The sequence below is a fragment of the Serinus canaria genome, chromosome 2 (genome assembly GCF_022539315.1).
Source record: "Serinus canaria isolate serCan28SL12 chromosome 2, serCan2020, whole genome shotgun sequence".
Lineage (NCBI taxonomy): Eukaryota > Metazoa > Chordata > Aves > Passeriformes > Fringillidae > Serinus > Serinus canaria.
In genome coordinates this window covers 17197216-17213099 of record NC_066315.1, presented here as the reverse complement: position 1 = coordinate 17213099, position 15884 = coordinate 17197216, and the positions used below count along the sequence as shown (strand labels likewise).

At 38.4% G+C, this 15884-nt stretch overlaps 1 protein-coding gene across 1 annotated transcript in view; it reads left to right on the top strand.

Moving 5' to 3' along the window:
- GPR158 (G protein-coupled receptor 158) overlaps positions 1 to 15884 on the top strand; it is a 181122-nt gene that overhangs the window by 79743 nt on the left and 85495 nt on the right. Inside the window, exon 4 of the mRNA XM_018909303.3 lies at positions 3715 to 3932. Coding sequence (XP_018764848.3) covers positions 3715 to 3932 — 218 coding nt within the window. The remainder of the gene's footprint in view (positions 1 to 3714; positions 3933 to 15884) is intronic.

Genomic DNA, 15884 nt, shown 5'->3' with positions numbered 1-15884 from the left:
GTCCCTGCCCTGGCTCTCAGCAGTCTGTGGTGCCATTCTCACTCTGCAGGAAGGTCTCAGCTGGCAATGTCACAGCTGCTGAGGCACCCCTTGCGTGGCAAAGTGTCCTTAGGAGAACTGAAGCTGATGAAGAGTTACCCTCAGGAGAACATTTCAAAAACAGATGGGCCAATCAGACAGAAAAATTAGACTGGGATAGAAGAGAGAAGAGGTAGGAAAAAAATATGGTGGAGTGGAAATAGCTGAAATATTTAAGCTTTTTGTTTTATTTTATTTTACTTCATGTTAGTTTGTGTCCCTATTCCTACTTTCCACCTACTTTGCTTGTTTCTTTTCTCCTTCCTTTTTATCCTTTTTATTTTTTGGTTACTACATTTTATTTCTGTTTTTCCTTTCTTTTTTTACACCTTCCTCATTTTCAGCTTTAACTTCTGCAGCACAGTGTTTGCTTCCATCTCATTTGTGACAGTGCTGAAACTGCTACTGCTTTACACAAAGCACAGATTACTTCTTGTCCATGTACCTTACTGTGTCTAGAATCCTTTGTCATCTTTTGAGGAGGAAAAATTGGTTTTATTCACTGCAGGAAACATGTAAACCCAAAGAACTGCTGAGATAGGACAAGGCACAATGAAACATCTAGCAGCTCTGTTAGAGGCACTCCAGGCTTCACTTGGGCTGTCTGTGTCTTGAATTGATGTTACATTGACTTTGGTGAGGGGACAGGACCAGACACAAAGGGCAGAAATGTTCAACTATGCATTGCTGTGCCTTCAGACACAGAGTCATGGCAAGGGTGTGGGTGGACAGGATCCATGTCAGTGGTATATATAATGAACAGCTCTTCCCCAATAATTTATTTCAGAAGGGCTCAAAAAAGTTCTTTCGTTTTGTCAAGAAGGAAAAAAAAAAAAAACAAACCCAAACACATAAGAATTGTTAATTGTTTCTCATTGCATTATGGGAAATTTCTTGTAGATCAATTATTTTGATCTTTCTTTTATTAGCTATAAGGAGCAATCACATGGAAGCACAGAATCCAGTAGGTTGGAAAAGACCTCTAAGATCACCAAGTCTAACCTGTGAGCAATCCCCACCTTGTTAACCAGACCAGAGCACTGAGTGCCACATCCAGCTGCTCCTCAGACACCTCCACCTCCATCTGATATCAAAAGATACGGAAAAATCAGTCCTGGCTGGCAGTGCAGCCAGTGCAGATGTGCATCAGTGATCTTCCTCTGTGTACAGCACACCATACCACAGAAGCAATAGATGGGAAAGGACCTCTGAGATCATTGTGTCCACCCAAGACCAAACACTGCCATAGACTAGACCATGGCACTGAGTGCCACGTCCAGTCTTTCCTTAAACTCCACCAGGGATGGTGACTCCACCACCTCCCTGTGCAGCCCATCCCCGTTTCTAAACATGACACCAGACACACCTAAACAAAAGCTTGCTGTTGTGTTATAAAGTCATATTTGTGGGATATTCACTTCAATATGCAACTGTTTATTTAACCTTTATCCCTGTAGTATCTGATGAGCATCCACAGGAGGACACTCCCACATATGACTCTGATAAGAAAATGCTTGATAAAATGGAATATAGTGTATTTGCAATGACTTTCAAGGTTGCATATTTCAGAAATAAAGTGCATCAAGTTTAGAATCATGCCAAATTATCAAGCCATATTCTTATAGTGTTTGTGACAAGTAGTCTCATAGCTGTGGGTCTTGAACTATATTTTTCTGTGTGTAAGTTTTTATACTACAAATAATTTATTTAGTTGACACAATAGAAATATATTAACAAATGGCTTACAGGGCTCAGAAATGTGAGGTTTCAAAGAGATGGGCTAATTGAAGGGCACAGAAATGATAGAGGAAATGATAAAGGAACAGAAATGTGATGGAAAGGGTGACATGACCTTAAATGTTGAGGAAATAAAGTGGAAAACTTGGACAGTAGGGAATGCACTTTTGGTTTGGATATGGAGATGAGCCATGGGAGACTGTGACTTCTGTCTCTGGCAGAGGACAGTGTGGGTCTGCTGCTCTAGCTGTAATTAAGAAGCAGGGATCTGATGTTAGATTTGGAGAAGGTGGTTTTTGTTAAAGCTGCTGGAGTGATGATGGGCTGAGGTCCGTGGTTGTGTGCTCTGAAGAGAAGTTCCAGTTCTAGAATATCTTCAACATTAGTGTTCCTTAGAGGTTTTCCATCTGCTTGGTATGCCCAAACATGGTTATGTTCCAAGATTTCCGTTCCTACCTCACGCAGTCTGGGTCAAAAAAGCATAAGATCTCTTTTTGCTGACTCCTGGTATCTAAAAATCTGACTTCCAACATGAGTCAGCACTACTCTGCTATATTCAGGTTTCTGACATCTTAGTTCAGAATAGAAGAAGAAGGAGAAGGAGAAGGAGAAATTCACAAACTGCATGAGAAATACCATCCTGTTCTCTACTCACTCTGGGATGTGGGAGCAAAGCATCCTACACTGAGGACAAGGAGCATGGCCTCTTTCCTTTTCCCAGGCTTTTCCTAGCAGCACATGTGTGCTCCTGCACATTTGGACATGATTTGAGAAAGCAAGAAGTGATTACTCTTGTAGAAAACCTTCTGCTTCAATTGCTTCAAGCTAAAAGTCTGAAGAGAGTTGCATGAGCCCATGTGTATGTGCAGCATAGGTGGAATAGGTTGTCTCTTGAAGGACTCAGCAAGCCATAATTTACTACTTTCTCTGACGGAGAAGGAGAATTTTGATCAAAGTAATTGAAGCAGTTTTCTAGAATTGTGAAAAGTGAGAGGAGTTATCACACATTGTAACACACCCATTGATTTGGCTTCAGCCACATTTTGTTGTTTCTGTGAGCTCCTAAGGCTGTCTTGCTTATAACAAACATTTTTAACAAATTCTTTTTTTCCTTTTATTTAACAATATTCTTCCCCACCCCCCCTTTCTCTTTCATCTTTTAATTCTGTTCATGGCCTGTAGGGTAAGCAGCCTTACAAGGGTTTATGGGCAAGAAAAGATCAGAAAAATTAGGAATCCTTCTGTGTGTGCTCTTGATAGATTCACATTGATGGGTGAGATGTCAGTTCAAGATTAATTGATTTTCCAAGACAAAATATGTGTGTCTACTTCCTGGCGTGCTTATGTGAACAATGGAAAACTATGCTTAGTCTAAGTGCACTGGTTTTGCTTTGGGGACAGAGTAGTGCAATCATGCAACAGCCTGTTGAGAAAATGTTAATTAAGAAGGTTTTAATCTAATTTGAAACTCATTCATTCACTCAATAGCATTTTTATAAAATTGAAGGGCAATCTGAAATGGGATCAGAGCTTGTACTATGAACATTAGGTAGTTAATGCCCTTCATCTGTCTGTGTAAAATCCATTCCTTATTCCCAAATATTTCATGTAATTTTTCCCCATTCAAAATTCTTCATAGAATTTCCTGTGCTGATTTAGCCCACTTTAAATGTAACAGGAAAGCATTTGATGTTCAATAAGCTCACTTTCCCTCATTGGTCTGCATTTTCTGAATGTTACAAAGGATGGTTCAGTGTTTAAAAAAGCAGTGCTGGGCAAGCTATTTTGTAACCTATTGAGAAAGAATGGGAGGGAAAGGGAGCCCAGCAGAGGACTGGTGATGAACTCCCCATCCCCTACAACTAAAGGTGTCTCCCCTGGCTCTTCTGATACTTTCAGGAAAGGATGCAGAAAATCGCTTTTCTGGTGGTGAATTGTCAGAGGAAGTCTACACCTGCCTACCCTGCAGAGAAGGATGCTCTTTCTGCACGGACGATACTCCCTGCTATGCACAGGAGGACAAGTATTTACGGCTGGCTATCATCTCCTTCCAGACGCTCTGCATGCTGCTGGATTTCATCAGCATGCTGGTGGTCTACCATTTCCGCAAGGCCAAGGTAAACCCGCGCCGCTTGCTCGGGCAGCGTTCCCCCTCGCTGGGCGCTGCAAGCTTTCTGTCCTGGCTCTACAGCTTCCCACTTGCGGGGTCGGTTTCTCAGGCAAGGAGCGCAGCTCAAGGGGAGGGTGGGATTTCTAAACAGGAACGTTTTCCTGAATTGTTTATCTGGTTTTGGGGAAGAAGAAGAAAAAAAAAAAAGCAAAGCAGTTTGTGTCTTCCAGTGAAATATGCTTGCATTTATAGATGTTCACCAAAAATCAAGGAAACTATTAGGTAATTTTGGAAAATCAGGCCAGTTAAATATGCACATATCTAAAGGGACATGGGGTTTTTAGGAACTTGGGATCGTGAAAGTCTCTGCATGACCACTACTAGGAATGATGTTTGGTTTCAATATATTTGAGTGAATAGCTGGAAAATAATTATGGGAAAGAGAAATCTTTCTGAATAATTCTAGTTCCTAGAGAGTTTAAATGTGATTCCATGGCTAAAGATTATTATTTTTTTCACTAAAGCAAGAGTATACTGAGTATCTGTAAATTGCCGATGCAGCATTTTTATACGAGGCTAATGAACTTTCTGCTTTTACCTCACTGAAAATCTGGTAACATCTCTTGGAATCTCACTGTTGCCTCAGTAAATGCAGAATATTCTCTGAAACTTCAAATTTACTTAAAAGAAATTAACTGAAGATGGCATATATTCACTACCTACATTTGGGAAACGTAGGTGTGCACACAGTGTGCTACATTATTGAAATTAATAGCTTCATCCACTTTCTATACCTAGATAAGTATTTCCATTTTGGTTTTTGGAACACTTGATCCCACAGTCTTCCTGATTCTGCAGTGTCTGTGTTACAACTGCGTGGCTCATTTTGAAAGATTTTAATATCCTGCCAGGAAATCACAGAACGAGCAATAACATTCCTTTTTTTTATCTCTTCTGTTTCTGACAGTGTCTTTGTATTTAATGATATTATAGTAAATGATTCAAATTACAGACTTAACTGTATTCATAAATTTTTTTTTGTTATGAAAAGTTTGTTGTAGCCATCTGTTTAGTTGCTTGACATTAACTTTGCAGAAGAACTTCATTCTTATTTTGTGAGGTTTTAATCTGTTAATGTTACTCACTTTTAATGTCATAAACAACATCATGACAAGCATTTCTTGTGAATGAAAGCTATTTCTAGACTTAGAAAGTGATATGCAGTTATTGCAATCTGGGCTTCACTTCTTTTTTACACACCACAATATTGATTGCTTTATAGGAAATATTTATAATTTCTCCCAAACAGGTTGAGAAATAGTTTTCACTCTTGCACTTGCACACTTGCATGTGTTCTGATGTAGATATCTGCTACAGTAAAAAGATCTATCTCTATTAGACATAACACAGAAATCTTCTGTTTCACAAAACCTGCTAGTGATGAATAGCACATTTTTACATTTGTGATGGTTAGTTAGTTCTCCAGAATAGTCTATGAATAAAGAAACAGATGGAATCTGAATCTTTAATACCAAAGCAATAGTAAGCAGCATACACACATCTTTTGTCTCTGAAGTGTTTTTCAGTCATTAGGAAAAAGTTTGTGCTTTTTTTTTTTCCAGATTCCCTCTTCCCATTGTGAATCATGACATATGAATGAGTGAGAATCAGTCATAAAACAAAGCATTCTTTTTCCCTGAAAGAAAATTATGCCTTTGAGACATTGCTGTTCATTCAGTTGACCAGAGATAGATTCAATTACAGTTTTGGTACATTACAGGAAAGTTAATTTTTCTCTAAATGTGTATCTCACAAGGAAAAAGGGAAGGAAATGAGACAAAAGAAATAATATGGTGATTAACAAACCTTTCCATTATGATTGATGTTTTCAAGGAATAGTAACTGATATATTTTTCATTGCTTTTCATGTCATTCAGTTGAGTTTTTCTTAGATATTCCTTTAGTGGTTTTTATCTTGTTGGTAAAGCATGAAAAACGTCTAGTGTGCTTACCATGACATGTTGCATGAAGGGCAAACATACTGAGAACAATGAGTATTTGCATAAGAAAACTGCTGATTACATTGGGAAATGACAGAAATTTGGAGTGAAGGAAGAAAACTAATAGCTTACTATGTACTCTCTGCCAAAATCATAAAAATGAAACACATATTGAAGTATATTCAAAATATCTGCCCTTTTGAGAATTTTCAACTGTTAGTGAAGCAAACCACAATTAGGTTAGTATATATGTCTGTGAATAAAGTTGCTGTGTTAAACTGCTCATTTCCATCGTGCTGTGTGGGAGTCAGAGAGATCATTTCTCTCCCACGTGTAGCACTACGATATTCAAAGGGTTGCAAAAAATAGATTCTAATGCAACATTTTAACAGAAAGAACAGCATACTGCTACTATGTCAAGAAGCAAACTTTCAAAGTGTTTAAGGGAGCAAAAGATGGGAGTTGAAAATAAAAGATGTTAAATTAAGGCCCTTTCAGTGCTGAAAGGAATGAAGAGTAAATATATGACATCTTGATCTGTCTGTTAATCAGTAAAATCAGAAGGTAAATGGGATCAGGTTACTTCTTAAGTAAAAGTGACTGCAGAAGGCTTCTCAGTGCTTGTACTTCATGGGGGCTCCTGGTAATTGCTATCTTCAAAAAACTAAGGTCCTGAAAAGTTAAGGTCTGCCAACAGAAAGCACTTGGGAAGAAACACCCCAGGTACCTTGGCAGTGATGTATAATAATTCACAAAAAGAGTGATAAAGGTCCATAAGCATCCTTCAGCTTATGATGGAAGTGACAAGACATTTTTTTGTCTTAAAAAAGATCAGCGTATCAGTAAGAGCAGAGAGAGATCAGAAGTATTTTAGGGAAGTGAAGAAATACCTCAGCTATTCAGATCACACTGGTTGTACTTTTTGTGACCAAGCAGTACTTACAGAGGAAAATTGCCATCAGCCTAATTTGTCAACAGTGTGGACTGTATATGAGATCCAAGGCAGGTGCTGAAAGACCAACCATGGGTGAAAGTTGGAGTGCTGCACTGCCACAGAGCACGGCCATGAGAACAGAGATCTTTTTGACAATTGCTGCCAGAGTGTTACTGACAAAATGTGATGATGCACCTTTCGTTTTGACAGATCATTATTACTCACCTGTGCTGTAATAATGAGACTCTACAGAGAACCTGGTAAATACCAGTTTGTGAGTTCCCGCTCAGATCTTGACAAAAGGAATGGTAATAAATAGGCAAAGCCTATAGCAAGCCAGAAGACTGGCTTTTAAAAGCCAGGCTTCTCTTTGGAGGGACTTCTACAAATCTCTAAACCAGAATATCTTTTGTTCTCTTGGCAAAGCATCATTAACTTGGATTTTATGAAGTTTAAAGTCTCATCTTCTAGAACTTCTTAAGGTTCCTCTGAAGAATCCTCTTCAGACTTCTATCTGGAAAACTGTGAAACTATTTATTGTGTAGTAAGTTTACATTAAGAGCAGTAGAGGAGCAATGGAAGATAGGAATTTTACATCTCTATTTATAGAAAGACTCCTTATAATAGTGACAAGAACTAAAGATCAGGTCCAACTTTCACGCATGGAAATTCAGAGTAATGGTAATAAATAACAAAACTACTTGGTCCATGGGCAAATGTGGGAAGTGGGCTTTTGTGAGAATGTGATGCCCTACAAATGTATTTGTAGCTCTTTGAAGGAGGATTATGAGCATGTGGGTATGAGAGTACTTCTTCCAAGGTCTGCCACCAAAAGCTCTTAAAATATTGTGTTTTAAGGGTCTAGGTGAGCTGCACTATTTGTAGGTAACCAAGGGGTGGCAGAGGAAAAGTCAGGGCAGGAAATACAGTATAAAATCATGTACAGTAGTGGGATGTTGATGTGCAAACATAGATATATATTCATGGTTCCTCTTAGAGTATCACTACAGGGTTTAAGGATCCAGAGATCTCTCAAATGCTTTTAAAAAAAGAAGTAGTTGCATTACAAAACTATGTAAGTGCACAGTAGTGATTTCAGCAGGTGTTGGAATTGGCCAAAAGAGCAGAATGGAATGGCAAAAAGGTACTGTGACAAAGCTCTGATCAGTGCTGTGGAATTCTTTTGAGGCTTTGTCAAACACAGGTGAAAGTGACTCAGCAGCCCTGAGATCAGCTCAGCAGTAATGTTATTTAACTGCAAGAGTCATAACTGGAGAAAGTCACAGGCAGAAAAGGTGGCCCATTGCCAAGAGAAGGAAGAACTCCAAAACGATAAGAACACAAAAAAATCTGGAAGAAGGCACAGAAGGAGTAGCAGAAGCTAAACCACCAGTGAAAAGATTTGTAGGGAAACACAGAAAAAGACGAAAAATATAACAGATGAAGAGGTGATGCTACTGCAAGGCAGTAGCAAAGGCAGAAAAGGTGAAGCATTTCAGCAGGAGAGTAAATGGGGAAAATGTGCCTTACAAAGAGAAAAGAGGAAAAATTATTCATAGCTAATACAGAAGGGAAACCCCTGTGTTTAAACATCCAAAAATATAGAAAGATATATAAATAGAGAGAGAAATATCTTCCATGATTCCTTCCTATCTGAATTGCTTTATACTTTGGGATTGATGCAGTGTCAGAGAAGGAAAGGGACACTGGATGCAAAACAAGGCACAGGCTCAGTGCTGTTGATAGTTGTGTTATGTGTCTTTGAGGAGTCTTACAGACTTGCAGTCTCCTTACAGAGGAGTCTGTAAAGGAACAGGCTCCTCCTATTTCTTTGGTTGTCAAAGGTTTTGATGGAGTTTGAGTATGAGCATCTTGCAGAACAACCTTTAGCCTTACTCATGGCTGCATACAGAGGTGCAAAACATTCTCTAAGTTGAGCAACTGAGGAACAAAAGAGCTCAAGGTGATTCTAGCAAGCATCTTTATGTGCTGTGGCATTAGTATTGATTTAATAATGCAAACATCACTACAAAAAACACATCCAAAAAATGAGGCTAAGCTAAAAAAAGTAGCTGTTTAGACAAGGACAGAAATCATATTAAAACAAATATTCTCAAAAATGAGAAGCTGAACAGTGGTTTTATAAGAAAAAGCATCAACAAAATAGTAGAATTCATCTGTGCAAGCAATGCTGTGTGGACCAAGGGAGAGCTCAGAGAATGATCAACTGCAGCATTGATTACTTGCAGTGTAAGGGTAGCAAAGCTGCTAGAAAGAAACTGAACATTTAAAAACTATGAATAAAAATCAGATTTTTTTTAAATTTCAGACGTAACATAGGGCTAGAAATCTACCAGAGCCTTAAAGAGAAAACCAGCTGTGTTGTAATCATGTTTTTGATGAAGTACTGGACTGTGGAAGGACATTACCTGCAAAGAACCTAAAAGGCACATCAGTTATAAAGCTGCCTTTTCAAATGAATGGGAAAGAAGAGCTGAAAATAACTGACCTTTGCAGCCTACCACCTCCAACAGGGAGCTTTGGGTAGAATACAACTGCTGTGAGGAATTGTAAGTGCCCTTCAGAAATGCCAAGAACCTCTACTGGCAAAGAGAACACAGAAGTTGATCTCAGCCATGAAGTGGAAGTCACTAATTGCTGCTTTCTGATGAAGGAGAGATGAGAACGTGCCTTGACTCATGCTAGACCTTTTCAGAAGGGTCTTGTTTGCTGGGAATTCTCAATCAGATCAAGGCTAAAGGCTTCAGAGTAGTTGCACTAAAGCCAGACTGCTTTGCCCTCATCTCACCACCTTGTGGTGCTGCCAGGTTCTGGAAATAGGGGAACAGAGAGCGGGCATCTGGGCTTTCCATCTTCCTGATGCTCCTGTGGCCAGCATCTCTGGATGCAAATCCAGCATGTCAAGGTAAAGGTGGAAGTGGTGAGCACACTTGGAAGAGGTTGTTTTCAGCTCTGAAAAAAAAGTGGAAAAAATGCTTAGAGTTCAACAAGGTAATTTGGAATAGTGTTGTCATATGGCATTAACAATGATGGATTGTGATAGAGCCCATTGGAATGAAGGGCTTTGCCCTGTTCAAGACGATCTCTAATCTCAAATATTGGAAATTTTTAACTAAATGACATTTTATTGTACTGGTCTTCTCCACCCCTACCCTCCCCAACCCCCCTTTTATGAACATTTGGGAACTGTTGGAAATACAGAAATATAAATACTTTTAATGAGAGGAAGAAAATATATATCTTGAGCACCAATCAAGGTAAATACAGTTAACAGGACCATATACCTAATCATCAACAGAAATAAATAATTTTCCCTCTCTTGAGGGAAATGTGGCAAATAATAGCTACAGGCTGTTTTAATATGGTTTTTATTCTGTCAAATACAGATTTTCATTTTGGAGTTCAGGATGGCTAGATACACTCTGCCACCACTATCCCATTTTTTATGTAGTGTAAATATATTTAAGTGTTCTGCTAAATATGATTTCAAAACTGTGAAGATATTCCCTAAGCAGTGCAATTTTAAATACTGCACAGAACTGCACATAGATGCAAAGGCAACATGCAAATTTATGCTGTAGTTCCCCTTTCTAATATTGAGAAATCAAGAATGTCTTTTCTCCCTTACTGCAGCCGCAATAGGATACAGTAATTCAGAATGAGGTAATCACAGGCTATTGATGTGTGATACATCTTTAAATATTAAAGCATGCTGGCTTTGCAAACATACCTCTTTTTCTAATGTAAATCAGCCAGTCCTTTTTCCTATTTTTTTTTTTTTTTTAACTCCACAGTGGCATCTTGATGTGCTTATGCCTGGATGGTTTTCATCTTTGGTGCACATTCTGCTTTTATCTCCCTAGACAACAATTTCTGATATTTCAGCTGAAGTAGAAACTTGATAGAGGGAAGATCTTGCACAGATGGAGCAGCTGCCTTTACATGCTGTGCTGGTGGGCATACCTGATAGTTCACTCAGCATATACACATTCTGTGCAGTGCATTAGACACCCTTTCTTCATCCTATCCTAGGGTGAGAACCTCGTTTCTTGTGACTTCTCAGGAAGTTTATTGTAGTCTTCCGGTGTGCAAGTTTAAAGGCATTGCCGATGTTGTTTTCAAAACTGTTGTTTTTAGTGGAATTCTCATTTCCTTTATTTGCATGTCCCTTCCCATTTTTTCTGTGTAGTTAAGATGTGCCTTTAGGGGTGCTGTACTTTCTTAATTCCCACCTAAGTAACTTAAGAGTGCCATGTTGGCAAGATAAGAAGTGAAGGGGCCATTAGCCTGCAGCAGCAGAGTCTCAGGGAGGATGTGCTGGCTGCTGGAGTTCCCAAAAACAGTAGGCATGGCTGCAGTGTTTGCAGGGTATTGTGTGTATTCACTTCATAAGGCCAAAGGTTTCACATGAATATGTATTTGCATTTAATATACAGTTTAGAGGCATCAAGTACTTGTGAATAGAAAAATAAATTACAGACACTTTAGGCCTAATGAAAACTTAAGTGTGAAGAAACTAAAGATCTAGATATGAAATATGTTCATTGATTTCAGTTCTGCCTCATAAAGGAGAGCTAATGAGAAGAGCAGGGTGGTAGGAAGCAAAAAAAAAAAAAAGTGCTCTAGATAGAGTCTACTCCTAATGGACAAGGTAGGTCATAAAAATGGCTTTTCATCAATACTCAGCTGTAGCTGTAAGGATTCAAAAGCTGCAATCTTCTCTGTATAGCTTTATATTAAACCAGTGCTTGTCTCTACAGAGTTGAATTGCACAACACCCTAGGGGGCCCATCTGGTAAACATTCATGGTTTCTTTACGAGGAGTGTACTGCCTTCAAAGTGATGTCAATCAGCCATGGATTGTGACACATTTGCTCCAGTTTGACATTGAAACAGATTCCTTGCCTTTGCTTTCCTAATGTTTTGCTGCATAAGACCCTGTGGACTGTGAATCATTGCTACCTTCTGTTCTACCACTGTTCAGCAAAACTCTGCAACACAGAGCCCCAAAGTTCAAATCAATGGAGCTGGTAGTGCACTTGCAGTGTAGGGTGCTGACAAGGATATAGCTGTCAACAAAGTAAAAGCTGTAGCAGCCTTGAAGGCCTACATTCATTTAATTCTATTACACTTCAATTTCACTTTAAAAATAAATTATGAAAAATTTAGTAATTGAATGCTTAAATTCCAGCAAATATTTTCCAACAATGACAACTATTATCTCATAGAAGAGCTTTTCCAAGGTTGTTTCAGGGTCATCAATTAAACTGAGCAAACTGCTAAGATTTTTGCTTGTCTGTTACTCTCTGATTCCTGCTGAGTCTCAAATTTGTAGCCCTTATAGAGTGTCTGAGTAGACTGAATGGTCTGTCACATGGTAATAAGCTTTCCCCACTGATTCTTTGATGCAGTAACTTCAGGACAGTTGCATTTATCTAAAATTTCATTTGGGCTCCTGAATGGGCATTTACAGATTTGCTGGGAAGAGATTTCCTATCATGTCAGCAGAATAACAGCGACATTATTTATTTATCCTGCTATTTGTCTTGGAGTTGCATCCTGCTGTGAACCTTCCTTGTACAATCAATAGCAATAGCAAAGTCCCTGGTGGCTTGCATGAGGTCTTTGGCATGCCTCCCTCTCCAAGAGAAGACATGTCTGAAGCAGACCTTTCTTTTTGTTTTAAGGGTCTAGAAATAAAACCCCATTTTGATGTTGAAAAACCAATTTAACTAAGAAGAAGCTCTTATGAAGATGAGAAAATAGGGTTTTTTAGAAGTTTTAGCCAGAGAGAAGAAAGAAGTAACGTAAATTAAGAAACAGGGAAAGAAAGCACCAGGAAAAAAATGTAGCATGAGAACTTTCAAATAGTAGAAATAAAACTCTGTTGGAAACCCTATTCTAGGAAAAGGCTTGCAATTGTTTACTGCATATTTGTAAATGCAAAACTTATAGTTAATAGTAAAGTGTTCAGAGAAACTTTTTGCTGGTTTTAATATTTTGTTTTTTTGGCTGGTTTTGCCTGTATCATGTGGTACAAGCTGAACACAGATCACTCAGACTAAAACATATTCCTGTTCTTCATTCTTTTCTTCATTTCTTTGTGTAAAAGTTGAAGGTTTTTAGGAGCAGGCTCATGCTGTCAGCTTCTCATTAGAACTTTGTGCTATGAACACAGTCACATTGCTTTTGCCTTCCTTGTCACAGCCATGCCTCCCCCAGTCTGGAATAAAATCATGACATTTTTCTCTGACATCTTCCCATCAACTTCAATATAGCAGAAAAGAAACCTTGATCTCCTCCTGCTTCCCTCTAGGATATCCCAGCTACTCCTTTCATAGTTACTGTAGCAACCTGCTTGTTACCAAAGGTCATTTTGAACTCTGGAGATCTCTGTGTCTCTGGCTATGTCTAAGCCTTGCTGAACTCCTTCTGAGCTCCCTTTTAATAAATGTTTTCTGCCAGTCTGCAGCCCTGTTTGTTGTCTCAGTTTGGTTTCTTGTGCCTTGGCTATTGCCACGTCCTTTCAGCTGGCAGATGCAGTCACAGCCTGCTCCTGTCTGTTCTAAATGATGCTGCCCATGATTTACTGCTCTTCCCCTTTCTGTTGTCCTTGTTGCATCTCCCTCTTGACACCATATATGAGATGAGTATCTCTGGGGTTTTTTTTCAGCTCCCACATGAGCTTTTTCCTGTCTCCTGATTGAAGAGAAATGTCTGCCATTTCTTTGATGCAGAAGTGTCCACACCAGCCTCATTTTGTTACCTTTTCCAAAAAACATTCCTTGTTCCCTTCAAACTTTCCTCATGCTTGGTGGAGGCTTTTTGAGAGCTTCCCCTGCTCTCCATATCATGTCTTCAGATTCAAGTGCTGACAAAGTATTTAACTTAGAGTGGGATAATGATAGGCTGGGGCTGACTGCTAATTGCTAGTTCTGAAATGTGATATTGCCTTGTTCCATTGCTCTTCTCATCTGCCCCTATCCATGTGCTGTCCCTTGCCTTAAACTCAACTTTGTGCAGATAGCACAGCCATTTCCACTAATTCTTTGTGCAGGGTCTGCACTAACAGGAGGCTTCCCTGAGGCTGGGACTTTCAGCAGGACGTTTGAAGGAATAATAATTAGGCTATGCATAGCAGTATTTCTTCCAAAAACAAATGTGCTTTTATTTCAGTGAAACATACATTTTGTGATCTAAACTTAATGAGGAATTACTTAGCTTAATAAATTCTGAAGAGCTGAAAAATCTCACCCTTTTTGGGATTAGGATTTCTCAGATGCAATCATAAGGTATTCATTTGGAGTGGTTTAGCATTTGGCTCTTGTAAAGTAAAAGTGAATAAATTAAACTGAAGTTGGATTTAAAACCTTCCAAATATGAGGTTTTGACTGATCTGAAATTATTATAATGATTTTCATCTATAGTTAATTTGCCTTCTAAGTCATGAAAATAATGAGGGTTTTTTTTTTACCTCAATCAGATTTATTGTAATGCTTCTCACATAATTTTCAGTTTGTTTCCTCTGAGATGTTATGAATCTTGAACTTTGCAGTCAGGTTGGTTTTTTTATTATTTTACCATAAACTGTTTATTTCTGTGTGATTGAACTACAATTTTTACAGACAATTTTATTGAGCTGTGGTTTATCTTCTGTAATAGGTGAGGCCATGTTGCATAAGAAGGCTGAAATTTAGTTCAGTATTCTGAAGCTATTTGTTAACTAAACAGAGGAACATACTGAGTCCTGCCTCCTGCTCCTGAAGTTTGGTTTCCTATTACATCAGATTTTTTGTGTATTCAATTTAATCTCTTGGTGATTAGGTGATTAATCAATATTGGAGTGCATTTTATTCTTGAAAGTAATGTCTTTGGATCTTCATTTAATTTCTGTGTTAATTGAATGTATAACCTAGTGAAACACACAATTTAAGTGATCCAGATTTTTGATGATTGTCATTGTACATATTCATCTTTTGAATTAACCATAAAGCTGTGAACAGACTGAAATTGAAATCAGGTGTTTACCTCATTACTGATTTTCTTTGATGTATATATTCACCACTAGTGAGGAGAAGCAGGTATCTTGATCTAAGCAGAACGTCCCCAAGGAAGGAGTTTCTGGCCTTATAAGAAAAGATGTCCCTGGGACATTAACCATTTTTATTGTGAGGGTTCTTCACCAGCAAGTACTGTTTTCTCAAATGTCTGTCCTGTAGGTAGAGTAGTGCAACTTAGATTCAGCAATGCCCATGTTTCTAAATGCAGAACACTTTACCTTCATCATGATTTATCTCAGCAGTTTTCGTTACTTGTGGGCAGAAAGGATCAAGGGCCACATGAATTGAAAAATTAAATATTTGGGGATTTCTTGGATGCCTGAAACCTTGAGTACTTGTAATGAAATTGCTTTCTGATTGATGGCCTTTGCTTTTCCTGACTTTTTTTTCAAGTAAAAAGTAAATTTAGTAATTATATTCTGTTTGAGCTCCACTATAACTAGTCATAGAAAAAAAAATTGACCTTCATGTAAGTCTACTTCAAAGGAGAGAACATGAGGATTATATTTGTTTGGTTTAGGAATACTGCACATACTCTGCAAATGCCAGAAAATTCTGACAATTTGTCAGTACAGTTTAAGAGGCAGCCCATAACTGTAGGCCTGTTTTTGGAAAATTTGCCTTTACTGTGAATATTTCTGTACTTGAAATCTGTATTCTATTAGGAGGCTATGATTCAAATAGGTTAAAAGTATTAGTGTGTTGAAAGGTTGAGCAGGACACACAATTTCCTCCTCAGGAAAATTTTACAGGGAAGTTTTCAAAAGAGATATAACTTTTTCTCCCTTGAATTGAGGAGTTTTTCCTGCAGTTAGCTGGGAATGAGTTGTTTGAAATTTTGTACTTCAATCAGCAATAATAAAATTAAAGCAAAGCCTCGTTAAAGAATTCAACATTTATGTTTTCATGGGTAGTGGTCCTAATCAGTCCCTGAATTTATTATC